Here is a 15,022-nt window from a genome sequence, read left to right as displayed (position 1 = left end):
TCCCCACAGTGTGTGTGTGTGTGTGTGTGTGTGTGTGTGTGTGTGTGTGTGTGTGTGTGTGCGCGCGCGCGCACAGGCTTTCCCCACCTCGGGGTCTCTGCCTCTCTATTCCATCTGCCTAGACCCTTTTTCACTGCCTCCCCCTGCCCTGCGTTGCTGACGTCTCTCAGTCAAGATGCTTCTTATTACAAGGAAAAAGAGATCAGTCTGGCTTAGACAATAGAGAACTAGCCGACTCTCACGGCTGAAGTAGGATCGGCTTCAGGCATAGTTTGATCAGGGTGCTGGAGCTGCCTCTTTGTGACTCTTTCCCCTCGTCCCCTCTGAGGGTCGGCTTGATCTTTGGGCTGACTTCCCTCATGGTAGCCAAACATCCAGGCCTCATGCCCACAACTCACTGTCCAGGGCATGAGAGGACATCTAGGGCCAAGAATTCTGTGACAGTATGATTAGACCAAGGGGGGTTGCATGTCTGCCCTTAACCTGATCACCATGACTGGGAGTGCAGTGTTCTGACAGGTCTTGGGCCCCACCCTGAGCACCTGTGAGGGATTCGGCTTCCCAGAACCAATCGCATCCCCCAGCAGAACTAAGGAGTACATGAAGGGTGAAGGGATGGTGCTGCAAAGTCCCAGGGCCCCAGTCCACTCCCACCACGTGTCGGGTCTCCTTACAGCCTCTTCCCTGAGAGGCTTTCCATGGACCCCTCGCCTCTATCAGCTCTCTCAATTTCCTTTTCGTTGATCCAGATCCTTTTCTTCACATCAATTCGTTTTTATGGTTTTTATTAGTCTTATTAGTTTTCGTGGTGCGGCTTGTCACCTCGGTCTCCCTTCCGCTGCCCGCCCTCCCCCCCCCCCCACCCCAGGTCCCCAGGAGCACCTACCAGCCGCCCAAGGAGCAGCGGCTGCTGGAGATGACCAAGAGATACAACCGCTGGAAGGCCGAGGTGGGCGGGCTGCACACGGAGACCCCCATGGGGGTGCCGGGGAGGGAGGAGGGGAGGGGCGGCGAGCCGGCCTGTGCGTCTGTGGCCTGGGGACCGCGTGGCGGCCGGCGGGGCTGGAGCCGTCTGTCCCTGCGCAGGAGCTGCTGCTGCGGGCTAACATCGAGGAGCTGCGGTGCGCGGTGCCCAGGAGCCGCGGGGAGCCCCAGCTGCAGGTGACGCCCGCCCCCGCCCCCACGCCCTGGGCGGGGCTTCACGGACAGGCCCCTCCCTGTGCCACGGAGAGGCCCACGGGAGGGCGGGGCCCCGAGACGCCGGCCGCGTGCGGTCCGGGCCAGCAGGGGCAGCCTCGCCGTCTCCGGCTGCTTCCAGGTTTTCCCACAGTTAGCATTTAACATTTCTGTAAGAAAAACCCCAAGATGTGTTTGTCAATAAAGAAAGTCAGGGAGCTGGGCCGGGAGGCCCCAGGCTGGGTGGACTCTGAGCGGTGCTCCCTTGGGAGAGGTTGGCCTATTCCCCCCCCACCCCCCCGCAACCACCACCACAGTGGACTCGCCCGGGTGGCTGCGGATGGACCAGAGGTGAGCCTCCCCCGGCAGTGGGGGCAGGCCAGGGGACTGGGCACCCTGCCAGGGAGCAGCGTGCCCTGGTGTCACGGCCGGGTGCTTGTGTGGGGGCTGCCTCTCACCAGCTGCTGTGCCGTGGACCAACGTACCCACCCTGAGGGGGTCAGCAGAGCAGAAGGCCGGGCAGGGAGCAGCCGGGCAGTCCTGGGGCGGCCCCGGGGCCGCCGGGACAGGGCCCCTGAGCCTGCAGGCTCTAGCCCCCTGTCTGGGAACCGCGGTCCCCGGCCGGCACACCGGCCCCAAACCCTCCCTACCCGCCCGGGCGGCTGGAGGGCCCTAGAGGAACCTGCCCAGGGGCCCCACGCGGGGCGAACTGGGCAGAGGGGAGTGGGCCAGGCCTCCCCGGGGTGCATTTGGGGGCATCCGTGGGCACAGGTGCCAGGCCCTGACTCCTGCAGGACTCCAAGAAGAAGCCGCGGCTCCGGCTCCCACCTCGTATCCTCAAGAGCCAGAAACTGACCTTCTACACGGTGAGCGGTGCTCCTGGGGCCTCTCCCCACGCGCCCGCCTCCGGGCCTGTCCCCCTGAGGAAATCCCGGCCCTTATGGCCGAGGGGAGCGCCGGACAGGGGGAGAGTATGGAGGGCAGAGGGGCAGGGGGGCACTGGCTGCTCCAAGGCCGCCCCCCACCCCTGTCACAGCCCGCTCCCACCCTCTCCCGCAGCCTAACGACAACGCCCCGGTCAAGCTCAACACGGCCGCCATCCTGCGCGAAGGGGCCTTGTACCAGCGGCAGGTGGAGAAGGAGCTGCAGAGGTGGGGACTCGAGGGCCTCGGGCGCCCCTTAGGGGGTCCAGGGGTGGGGAGCGGCGGCGTCCCACCCGAACAGCTCCAGGGCTCGAGAAGGCCAGCGTCAGGGTCACGGCCGCAGCCAAGGAAGCTCGGCTCCACTCGGCGAGGAGATGGACAGACAGGAGGAGGCAGCTCAGGGAAACCCGGCCACCCCACACCTCCCTGAGGGGCCACCTCCTCCCGGGAGCCCTCTCCCCCAGACCGCCCCGGGTGCAGGCCCTGGTCTCACCCTGAGAGCTGGGCTGTGGGGGGAGCTTGGGTGTCTGACCGGCTGGATGAGAAGATGGACAGAGGGACGGAGGGCTGGCGGATGGACAGATGGGTGGGCGGGGGGTGGAGGACGGGCGGACACAGGTGAGCGGACAGACGAGTGGTTGAAGGGACGAGGAGGGAGACGCGGCCAGAGGGTGGGTGCACACGCAGGACCAGGGCAGGCGGGCAGTGTGGGGCCAGGCGTCCGGTGCAGAGCGGCTGCGCCCGTGAAGGCCACGCCCCCCGGGGGACCCTGGGCTCTGGGCGGGCCTCACGGGAGCCGCCAGCAGGCCCGCCGCCCCCTCTCCCCAGGGTGGACCGGCTCGTGGACGGGGCCGGGGACTTCTCCGAGTTCCTCGAGTGGCAGAGGCGGATGCAGGCGAAGGACCGGGAGGAGCAGCTGGCCGCGGGCGAGGTCCGCCGGCTGCGGGGGAAGCTGAGCCACGAGGAGGCGGCGCTGGCGCGGCAGCAGGTGGCGCAGGAGAAGAGGCGGACGGCAGAGTTGAAGAAGGAGGAGGTGACGGCGGTGGGGGGTGCGAGGCTGCCCGCGGTTGCTGACCCGGCCCTTTCCTCCTAAACCCACAGAACCGCGCTGGGTCCTGGAGCCCCACATGGCCCGGGCCAGGCGGGGGGCGGTGGGGGAGAGGCGCCTGGAGTCTGGGGTCAGCGGGCCTCAGTGGGCCGACTGGCCAGCAACTCTGGTCCAGGCTGCCCCCCGCCCCTACTAGCAGGTCGATTGGTCCCCCCACCTACACATGGAGGGGAGACTGGAGATCTGAGGGAAACTTCCAGGAGGCAGACATGTTTGCATAAGACGCGAGAGGGTATGTGGGTCGGCCATGTTTCCAGTTAGGATGCTCTGGACATCGCAGGAGACATGGCCTGGCTGGGGGCGCCCTGCCCGTGTCCTGTCCAGGGGGCCTGGTGGGGGCCTGGACGAGGCAGGACCCTGCAGGGCCCAGGGACGTGACAGGAGCCCAGTCTCCTTAGATGTGCCACTAAGGGCCTGAGTCGGCAGGTATGCCCCAGGTTCACACGTAGCACTTCTCCTGGAAGACGCGTTTGTGTCTGTTCTTCACATTGCTGTTCAGTTGCACAGTCGTATCCAACTCTTTGGGACCCCATGGTCTGCAGCTCGCCAGGCTTCCCTGTGCTTCACTGTCTCTCAAAATTTGCTCAAACTCATGTCTATGGAGTCAGTGCTGCCATCCAACCATCTCATCTTCTGTCGTCCCCTTCTCCTGCCTTCAGTCGTTCCCAGCATCAGGGTCTTTTCCAGTGAGTCAGTTCTTTGCATCAGGTGGCCAAAATATTGGAGCTTCAGCGTCAGCATCAGTCCTTGCAATGAGTAGTTAGGACTGATTTCCTTTACGATGAACTGGTTGGATCTCCTTGCTGTCCAAGGGACTCTCAAGAGTCTTCTCCCAACGCTTCACAGTCCGACAGCATCAAATCTTCAGCATTCAGTTTTCTTTACGGTCCAACTCTCACTTCCATATCTGACTACTGGAAAAACCACACTTTTGACTAGATGGACCTTTGCTGGCAAAGTAATGTCTCTGCATTTTAATATGCTATCTAGGTTGGTCATAGTTTTTCTTCCAAGGAGCAAGCATCTTTTAATTTCATGGCTGCAATCACCATCTGCAGTGATTTTGGAGCCCAAGAAAATACAGTCTGTCACTGTTTCCATTGTTTCCCCATCAATTTGCCATGAAGTGATAGGACCAGATGCCATGATCTTTGTTTTGTGAATGTTGAGTTTCAAGCCAACTTTTTTACTCTCCTCTTTAACTTTCATCAAAAGGCTCTTTAGTTCCCCTTTGCTTTCTGCCTTAAGGGTGGTATCATCTACATATCTAAGGTTATTGATATTTCTCCTAGCAGTCTCGATTCCAGCTTGTGCTTCATCCAGCCCAGCATGCTGCATGATGTACTCTGCATATAAGTTAAATAAGCAGGGTGACAATATACAGCCTTGACGTACTCCTTTCCCAGTTTTGAAATGTCTGTTATTCCATATCTGGTTCTAACGGTTGCTTCTTGACCTGCGTACAGATTCCTCAGGAGGCAGGTAAGGTGGTCTGATATTCCCATCTCTTAAAGAATTTTCCACAGTTTGTTATGATCTACGCAGTCAAAGGCTTTGGTGTAATCAATGAAGCAGAAGTAGATGTTTTTCTGGAATTCTCTTGCTTTTTCTATGATCCGACGGATGTTGGCAACTTGATCTCTGGTTCCTCTGCCGTTTCTAAAGCCAGCTTGAACATCTGGAAGTTCTCAGTTCATGTACTGTTGAAGCCTATATTGAAGAATTTTGAGCATCACTTTTCTAGCGTGTGAAATGAGTGCAATTGTGCAGTTGTTTGAACATTCTTTGGCATTACCTTTCTTTGGGATAGGAATGAAAACTGACCTTTTCCAGTCCTGTGGCCACTGCTGTTTTCCAAATTTGCTGGTATTTTGAGGGCAGCACTTTCACAGCATCATCTTTTAGGATTTGAAATAGCTCAGCTTGTATTCCATCACCTCCACTAGCTTTGTGTGTGTGATGCTTCCTAAGCCCACTTGACTTAGGACTCCAGGATGTCTGGCTGTACGTGATCACACCACCATGGTGTGATCTGGGTCATTAAGATCTTTTCTGTGCTGTTCTTCTGTGTATTCTTGCCACCTCTTTTTCATCTCTTCTGTTTCTGTTAGGTCCATACCATTTCTCTCCTTTATTGTGCCCATCTTTGCAGGAAATATATCTTAGTATCTCTAATTTTCTTTAAGAGCTGTCTAGTTGTATTGAATGTATGATTTACAAATACCATCTCCCATCCCATGTGTGTGGGTGCTCAGTCATGTCTGACTCTTTGCGATCCTATAAACTGTGGTAAAGTTTTTTTTACCGGCATTTTTTTTTTACCTGCCTCAGCTGGTAAAGAATCTGCCTGCATTACAGGAGACCTGGGTTTGATCCCTGAGTTGGGAAGATCCCCTGGAGAAGGGAACGGCTACCCTCTCCAATACTCTGGCCTGGAGAAGTCCATGGACTCTATAGTCCATGGGGTCGCAGAGAGTGGGACATGACTGAGCAACTTTCACTTACCTGTTAAGGAAAGTAACCCTTTAATTATAATATATTATTACAGGTATTTTGTTCCAGTTACTCATTTGGCTTCACTTGAATGATGTGTTTTGGCCTTGCAAATGGATTTTCATGTCATCAAACTTATCAGTCTTCTCTTTCATTGTATCTGTATTTTGAATAGCGAGGAAGGTTTTTCCCATGCGCATGGTATGGAAGAATTCAGCCGTATTTTCTTCTAGCATTTGTGTGGTTTTATTTTTAAATCTGGATCTCTATCCACTTGAAATTTATTCTCATATGTGGTGTTAAGATCCGAATCCAGCAGACGCAATGCAGTTTAGTCTTCCAGTCCCTGAATGCAGTATGTGTCTCCACTTGTTTCAATCTTTTATTTCTTTCATCTGGTTATTTAGGTTTCTGTATGTAAGACCTATAGAAGTTTGTTAGACTTGCACCTAAGTATTTCTTCCATGGTTTTCGAGTGGTTGTGGATGGCACTGTATTTTCAGTTTTGGTGTCCACATAGTGAATGCCAGTCTGTAAAATGCAGTTGGTTTTGTGTGTCGTTCCTGTGTCCTGTGGCCTCGCTAAACGCCCTTACTAGTTTTTTACGACACACCAGACAGTTTGTCCTAGATTCCTTGGACTTCTCTCTGTGACACTCATTTCATCTTTTATTCCTTCCTTTCCAATCTGCATTCCATTTATCTCCTCCTCTTGCCTGTTGCACTGGCTAGTTCACCATCTTGGGGGAAATCAGTCTTTCACTATTAAGTATAATGTTAGATGTCAGGTTTTTCGTAGATGTGCACTTTATCAAGTCGATTAAATTCCCTTCTATTCCTGTTTTTCTGAAAGTCTTTATCAGGAAATTTTGCGAAACGGTTCTCTGAATCAATTGATACAGTCATGTGATCGTCTTTAGCCTGTTAATATGGTGGATTACATTGACCGATTTTCAAATGTTGAACCAGCTTTGCATTCTAAGAATAAACCCCACTTGATTGTGGTGTTTTTTTTTTTTATGTGGGTGGAATTCTATTTGCTACCATTTTGATTTTCTTAGAGTTGTTCTTACATGTAGTTTCTTAAGTAGTGTTAGTCTATAGTTTTCCTTTTTTGGAATGTTATTTGTCTGGTTTTGGTATCAGGGTAATTCTAACTTCATAAAATGAATTTGGAAGTGTTTTCTCCTCTCGTTTTCTAGGAAAGATTGCGTAAAGTTGATATTCACTCTTTCAACACATGGTAGAATTCTCTAGTGAAATCATCTGGGTTTGGAGTTTTCTTTTTTGGACATTTCTAAATTAGAAATTCAACTTTCTTACAAGTTACAGGGCTATTCAAATGATCTGTTTCATTTTGGGTAAGTTGTGGTAGTTTCTGTTTTTTGAGAAATTGTCCATTTCACTAAGCTGCCAAATTTATGAATGTAAGAGTTGTTTTTAAGCTTCTGTTACTATCCTTTTTAATGTCTGTAGGGTCTAAAGCATTTCACTCTTGATACTGATGATTTTATGTTTGTTCATTTTTTCTGTAAGCATTGCTACAGATTTGTCAATTCCATTGATCTTTTCAAAGAACTAGCCTCTTGTTTCATTGATTTTTCTCTCCTGTTTGACTGTTTCCAGTGTTATTGATTTCTGCTCTTTATTATTTCCTTCCTTCTGCTTGCGTTGAGTTTATTTTGTTCTTTTCCTGGGTTCTTGAGATGGGAGGCAGGTTACTGACGCGAGACTTTGCTGCTTTTCCATTGTGAGCTCTCAGTCTCGCGCTTTCCCATTTATTTGTTGCTTTGGCTGTGTCCACAAATTTTGGTCTGTTGTATTTCACTTTCACTCAGTTCAGCGTCCTTTTTCATTTCACTTGAAAATATCTCTTTGCCCCATGGATTATCTAGGAGTATGTTGTTTAGTTTCCAAGCATTGGTTCTTTTTCACGATTGATTTCCGGTTGATTCCATCGTGGTTGTTGAACATACTCTGCGCTATTTATTTCAAATTTGTTGAGCTTATGTCTTTCATAATTGCTTGTTGAAGCATTTTAATGATGGCTTCTTTAAAAACCACCGTCAGATCCAACACCTCTGTGACCTCGGTGCTGGCGTCTATTGACTGTGTCTTCATTCTGTTGGAGACCATCCTGGCTTGTGGTGTGATGACCAGTTGAAACCCGGACATTCTGGGTATTCTGTTCCAAGCGTCTGGGTCTCATTTAAGCCTTCTGTCTGAGCTGCCCCTCTCTGACGCTGCTCTGGCAGGGGAAGGGGGGCACCACCGCGTTACTGCCAGGCAGGCTCGTCAGCCCTCCCTCCCCACGTGCCTCTGCTGACCCTGAGAGGGGCTACTGATGAGGGCAAGGGCTCCGCTAGTCCTCCACCGACAGCTGCCTGAGCGGGAGTGGCAGGAGCACCTTAGAACTGCCCCCACGTGGCCCTCACTGTCACGTGGCAAGCGTGAGGGGAAAGGCCTCACTTGGCACTCGGCTCCTTCTGACGCCACCCTGGTGGGGGGGTGACGGGACCCTTGTTCCCACGGGTGGGGGTAGGCACCAGGTTGCTGAGCTCACTGCCGGGTCTCCTCTGGCACACCGGACCCGTAGGGCAGGTCCCTGCTCAGATGGCCATGCACCGTCTCCCACGGCTCGGGGAAGTTCACGCCCGCTCAGCCTTTGCCCAGGTTCTGTCTGTGATGGCTGGCTGGAGCACAGCTTGTGTTGCACCGTCTTCTGTCTCTCTAGGTGGCTCCTACCTTCCCTGGTGGCTGAGATGGTAAAGAATCTGCCTGCAGTGCGGGAGACCTAGGTTCAACCCCTGGGTGAAGAAGATCCCCTGGAGAAGGGAATAGCAACCCACTCCAGTATTCTTGCCTGGGAAATCTCATGGACAGAGGAGCCTGGTGGGCTACAGTGCATGGGGTCGCAAAGGGTCGGACACAACTGAGCGACTGACACTAGTTGGAGACAGCAGGCTGTGGTCGGGCTTTTTTGTCAGTGCCTGTGGCATTTTGGGGGCCTTCAGCCCCCAGCCTGGAACACACGAGGTAAAAAGGAGGCCAGGGACCCCACCACCACGCCATTCTTCAGGTCCCGCACTCCTAGCCAGCCGGCCTTCTTCCCTCCACTGTTCACTGTCTTCGTATGTATGTTTTTGTTTTTGTTTTTGTTTTTTTAATATTTATTCATTTGACTGTGCCAGGCCTTAGTTGCAGTATTTGTTGTGATTGTTATTCAGCTGACTCTTTTGTGACGCCATGGAACTGTATCCCGCCAGGCTTCTCTGTCCATGGGATTTCCCAGGCAAGAATACTAGAGTGGGTTACCATTCCTTTCCCCTGGGGATCTTCCTGGCCCAGGTATCGAACTCATGTCGTCGCCTGCATTAGCAGGTGAATTCTTTACCTCTGAGCCACCAGGGAAGCCCTAGTTGCCGCATGTGTGATCTAGTTCCCTGACCAGGGATCAAACCTGGGCCCCCCCGCATTGGAAGCATGGAGCCTTAGCCACTGGACCACCAGGGAAGTCCCTGTATGTTTGATAATTTATATTCAGGGGTTTTAGCTGTGCCGAGTGGGAGGAGTAGGGAAAAGTGCCCCCACCCCGTCTCCCCAGACGTGGAAGTCCCGGGTGTCGATTCTCATAAAGGCTTTTGCAGCGTCTGTGGAGAGAATCCACTTTTCCTCCCAACCTCTATGCATGTGGTGAATTGTATGAGGGATTTCTAAATGCTAACCCATCCTTGCCTTCCTGGGATGAGTCCCGTGCAGTAGGGCCCACGAAGCCGCGAGGCCAGTCTGGCCCCTGAGCGGACTCCGGGCCGGACCTTGGGCCCGAGGGTTACGTCCGGGCAGACAGAGCCGAGAGCTGGCCCGGGGCTCCAGGCGCCCTGGCGGCCCTTGCCCTCCTCCTGCAGGCCGGGGCCGTCTTCTGTGCCTCTCTGTGTCTCCTCCTCTTCTTATACTGACACTTGTCACCGGGTATCCTGCGCCCTCCCAGGTGGCACAGTGGTAAAGGATCCGCCTGCCGATGCAGGCCAGGCGGTGGACGAGGGTTCAATCAGGTGTCCCGGAGAACGTCAGTCTGTTGGGATGGCCAGACCGGGTGTGGCAGGAAGACCACAGAGGCCGCAGGCCTTCTCCTCACACCCCATCAGGGTTCCCACCGTCAGCAAACTCATCGCTGAGCACGCTGGCCTTGATCACCCGACTTTTTGCCAAGGGCCTTGCCCCTCCCACGCTGCGCTCTTTGGAAGGGGTCTCTAAGCGGAACCCACACTCAGGGACGTGGGGGATTGTGTGGAATTCTTCAGCACAGAATGCTGGTCTCTTCTCCCTGACTTGCTCACTTATTCACTCATGCATATTTATTCTATACTTTGTGTTATAATCCAATACGACGTGACTTATTCTGTTGCCAGCTTTGGTCACTGGGAGCCCCTTCGGGCTGGCGCCCGTGTCCCTTTGACATGCCCCCCAACCCCCAGTCGTTCTTTTGTCTCTTGAGCACCTCCTTCCTTTTGTTAGGGGCTTCCCAGGTGGCACTAGTGGTAAAGAACCCATCTGCCAGTGCAGGAGATGTAAGAGACGCAGGTTCGATGCCTAGGTTGGGAAGATACCCCGGAGGAAGGCATGACGCCCCACTCCAGTATTCCTGCCTGGAGAATCCCATGCACAGAGGAGCCTGGAGGGCTACAGTCCATAGAGTCGCAGGGTCGGACCAACTGAGCAAGTTAGCACGCACGTCACTGTTGTTGTTGCTTAGTTGCTAAGGACTGTAGCCCACCAGGCTCCTCTGTCCATGGGATATCCCAGCAAGAATACTGGAGTGGGTTGCCATGCCCTCCTCCAGAGGATCTTCCTGACCCAGGGATCGAACCCACGTCTCCTGCACGGCAGGCGGGTTTGATTCTGCTGAGCCACTTGGGAGGCCCCCTCCTTCCTCTACAATGCCGTAAAACGCTCCAGGCTCATCTTGTATCTTCTCCTCCTCAGCCATAAAGTGGCCGTCTCTCCGAGGACCCTAGTTCCTTTTCTTAGAACCTGAGATGAACTTGCACGGAGAAGGGCGGCCTCGAGCCAGTTTACATGTGCTGGCAGAGTGCTTCACCAAGGCCTCCTTCCTGCCCAGGGTGCCTGGAGTCCACGCCACCAGCACCGGCGGACCCTCCACATGCCACGTGGCCTGAAATGAACCCCCAGCTGCCAAGACCTCTGGAACTGGGAGTCCAGGGCCCCTCCTGGCGGCACTGGGCAGTGATGGGAGGTGCACATCCCACCCTGTCCTTTGTGGCATCTTTTGTTTCTTTTTTAAATGGAGAGTCTTTAAAGAATTTCCTGTTTATTTTTTGGCTGCACTGGGTGTCCGTTGCTGCGCGTGGGCTTTCTCCAGCTGTGGTGAGCGGCGGCTTCTTTTCTTCTCGCCGAGCCTGGGCCCTGCAGCGCATAGGCTTCAGTGGTTGTGACGCACGGGCTTGGCTGTCCCACAGCACATGGCATCTTCCCGGACCAGAGATCGAACCTGTGACCTCTGCATTGTCAGTTCAGTTCAGTCGCTCAGTCGTGTCTGACTCTTTGCGACCCCGTGGACTGCAGCACACCAGGCCTCCTGTCCATCACCAACTCCCAGGAGTTTTCTCAAACCCATGTCCATTGAGTCGGTGATGCCATCCAACCATCTCATCCTCTGCTGTCCCCTTTCCCTCCCACCTTCAGTCTTTCCCAGCATCAGGGTCTTTTCCAATCAGTCAGGTCTTCACATCAGGTGGCCAAAGTGTTGGAGTTGCAGCTTCAGTATCAGTCCTTCCAATGAATATTCAGGACTGATTTCCTTTAGGATGGACTGGTTAGATCTCCTTGCAGTCCAAGGGACTCTCAAGAGTCTTCTCTAACACCACAGTTCAAAAGCATCAATTCTTTGGCACTCAGGTTTGCATTGTCAGGCAGATTCTTAACCGATGGACCACCAATTTGTAGTATCTTGAAGACTGAAAATAATATTCTGAATTGTTCACAATAGCGCCAAACGGGAAACAACCTGAATGTGTCTCAATGGTAGGATGGATCAAAGAGTTGTGATATACTCCCTGAAACAGCCATGAGAGTAAGCCAACTGTAATCCCAGTGAACACGTGGGTGAGGCCGGAACCCCTGACGCAGAGCAGAAGAGAGGAGCTGGGCCGCAGGGCCCGTGACGTGGTTCACAGTGGCGGGAGCGCGCCCTGCGGCTCAGGGCTGTGCATATCGGAGGCTCCAGGAGAAACAGGAGTGTGGGAGGACCATCAGGACATGCCCGGGGCTCCCCTGGAGCCTGGTCTGTGCACAGTCGTGGGCAGAATCTGGACAGCTGGCCCCACGTGGCTGCAAAGCGAGGAGGGTCCTCCTCTGTGACCTGGAGTGAGCAGAGGGTGGGCTTCAGGGCAGACTTGGGGCCCTGACCCAGTTTCCCCCGGGCTCTGTAGGCTGCCCTCCTCAGCGGCCCTGTCGGATCTGGGGCTGTGGGGGCCTGGTTCTGGGCTCACCCCCATAGGGGAGGCCAGGAGGGCGCGAGGTGGGAATTCCCTGCAGGCCCGACCCCCAGGACGCTGGCGAGCTTAAACCCAGGTTCCTGGGTGATTCAGGGCCAACCTTGGTGGCTCAGGGGCCAGAGCGGGCTGCTCTGACGGTGGCTGGTTGTGTCCAGACAGCCGAGCTGATGCAGCGGTGCGCAGAGAGGCGCCTCCAGGAGGAAAAGTCCATGAAGGAGCTGGTGGAGCAGGTGATAGAGACACAGAAGAACGTCAAGGTGGCACAGACGGAGCTCCGGAAAAGCCGTCGGCGGATAGGTAGGGGGTGAGGGGGGCGCCGTGCCCTCCCAGGAGCTACCCCCACCCCCGGGGCCGGCCAGCTGCTCTCCGAGCCCCTCAGCGCCCCGCTCGGCCCCCAGCTCAGGAGGTGACGGAGGAGAACCGGGAGCTGCTGCAGCGCAGCGCGGAGGCGGCCAAGGAGGAGCAGAAGCGGCGCTGCGACCTTGTCTCCCAGCTGCGAGCCCTGGAGTCTCAGCCCACGCGCAGGGGCAAGCTGGTGGACCTGACCCAGGTGAGGCCGCCGCCCTGGGGCCCACGCCCGTCCAGCGACCTCCGGGGGCAGGGGTGGGGGAGGCTGCCTCGCATCTTCCTGGGCCTGGCGTCCTGCGGAAGGTGCACCCACGATTCCCACCAAGGCCGAAGGCAGTCTGGACCCCAGCTGGGGTCCACCCGGCCACTCACGCCCAACTTCCCCCTGCCCGCTGTGCCGGAGGACCCAGTCCGGGGAGGCCTCTGGCACCCGGGGGGCTGGCGGGCAGCTTCACAGACTTGCGCATTGAGGGAGCCCCCCCGGGACTCACTAGGCCTATGTGGCAGGTGCGCTGGAGGGACAGCACGGGTGCTGGACGGGCAGGGGGCTGAGACGGGCAGCAGCCCCCGGAGGCCCATGTGGGAAACCCCGCGAGAGGCCAGGCTGGCACGCGGGGATGGACCCGGTGTGGGGTTTAGGCCTGGTCCCTGGCTGTGCAGAGTCCGACGGGCTCTCTGCTTGGGCCCCCAGGTCCCGGCTGGGGAGACAGGGCTGAGTTCCACCGGGGCCCTGCCAGCGCGGAGGGCCCCGCCAGGCCCCTAGCTGAGCTGTCCAGGCGCAGGTCAAGGGCTGCGGAGCGGGCCCAGGCAGGAGAAGCCTGACGGTGCACATTGCCACACAGGCACTGCCGAGTGGACGGGCAGCCACCTGGGCACAGGGCCAGGCCTGTGGCCTTCAGAAAGGACGATGGAGCCGGTGCAGGGGGAAAGCCAGGGGCCAGGGCCAGCCGGGAAGGGTTGGGCCTGGCTCCCGGCCTGGGGCCTCCCCCAACCCCAGTCCTCCTGCAGATCCCTGGCCACGGCCTGGAGGGGGAGATGTCGGTTGTGGAGTTGCGTGAGCGGCTGGCCCTGCTCAAGGAGACCCGGCGTCGCCAGGAGGAGGAGCGGCGAGACCAGATCATCCAGGGCCAGCGCGCCAAGAGCCGGGAGCTGCGGGACACGCTGGAGCGGGTGGCGCTGTGCCGTGCCGCCATGGGGCGGTCTGCAGCCCTGAGGTGGGTGCCGGTGACCCCGGGGCTGGGAGCAGGGAGCCTGCCTTTCCCCCTTCCCCCTGGGGGTTTTCCTCACAGCAACCCATCACCCTCCAGTCAGTTCCCTTGCAATCTTTCCCCTCACCCAACTGTTTTCTTAGACAAGTCTCAGCCTTCAAAAAGGGTAGGAAAAAAGCCTGCGGTGATGCTCAGATAAGCCGGGCCACACCCTTTAGCCCTGCGCTTCATCTATTGATAGCAAGCCAGCTACTTAATGGGTTTGTGCAGAAGTTGGGAAGTGTGTGCTTAGTCACTCAGCAGTGTCCGACTCTTTGTCACTGGACTGTAGGCTTCTCTGTCCATGGGGATTCTCCAGGCAAGAATACTGGAATGGGTAGCCTTTCCCTTCTCCAGGGGATCTTCCCAACCCAGGGATGGAACCCAGGTCTCCCGCATTGCAGGCGGATTCTTTACTATCTGAGCCACCAGGGAAGCCCATGAATAATGGAGTGGGTAGCCTATCCCTTCTCCAGGGGAATCTTCCCAGCCCAAGAATCGAACTGGGGTCTCCTGCACTGCAGGCGGATTCTTTACCAGCTGAGCTACCAGGGAAGCCCATGCAGGTTTTGGACATTTCACTCACAAATGCTCTGGTGTGCATCTTCTGAGAAAAAACACAGCCCTACATAACCACAGCACAAAGACACAGCTAGAAACGAGCAGAGACTCCCAGCACCATCTAAATACCCTGTCCCTGGTCATCTCTCTCCAAGGATCCCAAAACTGTTCACTATAGCTTGAAAAGATCGAGTACTGTAACTTTTTTCTTTTTAAACTAGGACCTGAGGTGGGGTGGCGGGGGGGGGGCAGGTCACACGTAGCATCTGGTTGGCAAACATCTCTTTCAATGGAAAGCACATGGACACAGACACACCCTTTTTGTTTTGGGAACACTGTGGTGACTTTTCGGGTCCGTGGGGCCTGGTATGGAAAGATGTGCACAGACAGCGGAATATTAGCAGCGGTAATCTTTAGGCAAGAGCGGGGAAGGCAGGGTCAGATGAAAGGGCGGTGGCTTTTCTCATCTCCGAAAACGTGCATAAGCAAACCTGTGGAATACTCTTTCAACTGTGAAGTACAAGGAGCAAAAAGACAAGAGGCGCCGGGGAGAACCCTCCCGGAGTGGCTCCCCGGGGATGTGTGGGGGGGCTCTCCCCTGGCACCTAAACCCCTCTGGTCCACCGCGGCGGGGCCCTGCTAAGCCGGCCCC

General features: G+C 55.8%; 1 protein-coding gene across 8 annotated transcripts in view; it reads left to right on the top strand.

The window, feature by feature from the left end:
- The window catches only part of CFAP99 (cilia and flagella associated protein 99), a 38,109-nt gene that overhangs the window by 22,492 nt on the left and 595 nt on the right, over positions 1–15,022 (top strand). For 7 of the 8 annotated variants that reach the window (XM_043448079.1, XM_043448078.1, XM_043448083.1 and 4 more), the window contains 8 exons: positions 869–949; positions 1,087–1,161; positions 1,971–2,042; positions 2,236–2,327; positions 2,928–3,132; positions 12,370–12,511; positions 12,613–12,764; positions 13,571–13,776. In XM_043448079.1, coding sequence (XP_043304014.1) covers positions 869–949; positions 1,087–1,161; positions 1,971–2,042; positions 2,236–2,327; positions 2,928–3,132; positions 12,370–12,511; positions 12,613–12,764; positions 13,571–13,776 — 1,025 coding nt within the window. Of the gene's footprint in view, positions 1–868; positions 950–1,086; positions 1,162–1,970; positions 2,043–2,235; positions 2,328–2,927; positions 3,133–12,369; positions 12,512–12,612; positions 12,765–13,570; positions 13,781–15,022 lie in introns of all 8 variants that reach the window. The other variant, XM_043448080.1, reaches the window with a different exon arrangement.

This window comes from Cervus canadensis, chromosome 26 (genome assembly GCF_019320065.1).
Source record: "Cervus canadensis isolate Bull #8, Minnesota chromosome 26, ASM1932006v1, whole genome shotgun sequence".
NCBI classification, from domain to species: domain Eukaryota; kingdom Metazoa; phylum Chordata; class Mammalia; order Artiodactyla; family Cervidae; genus Cervus; species Cervus canadensis.
This window is presented reverse-complemented; position numbering and strand designations above follow the sequence as displayed.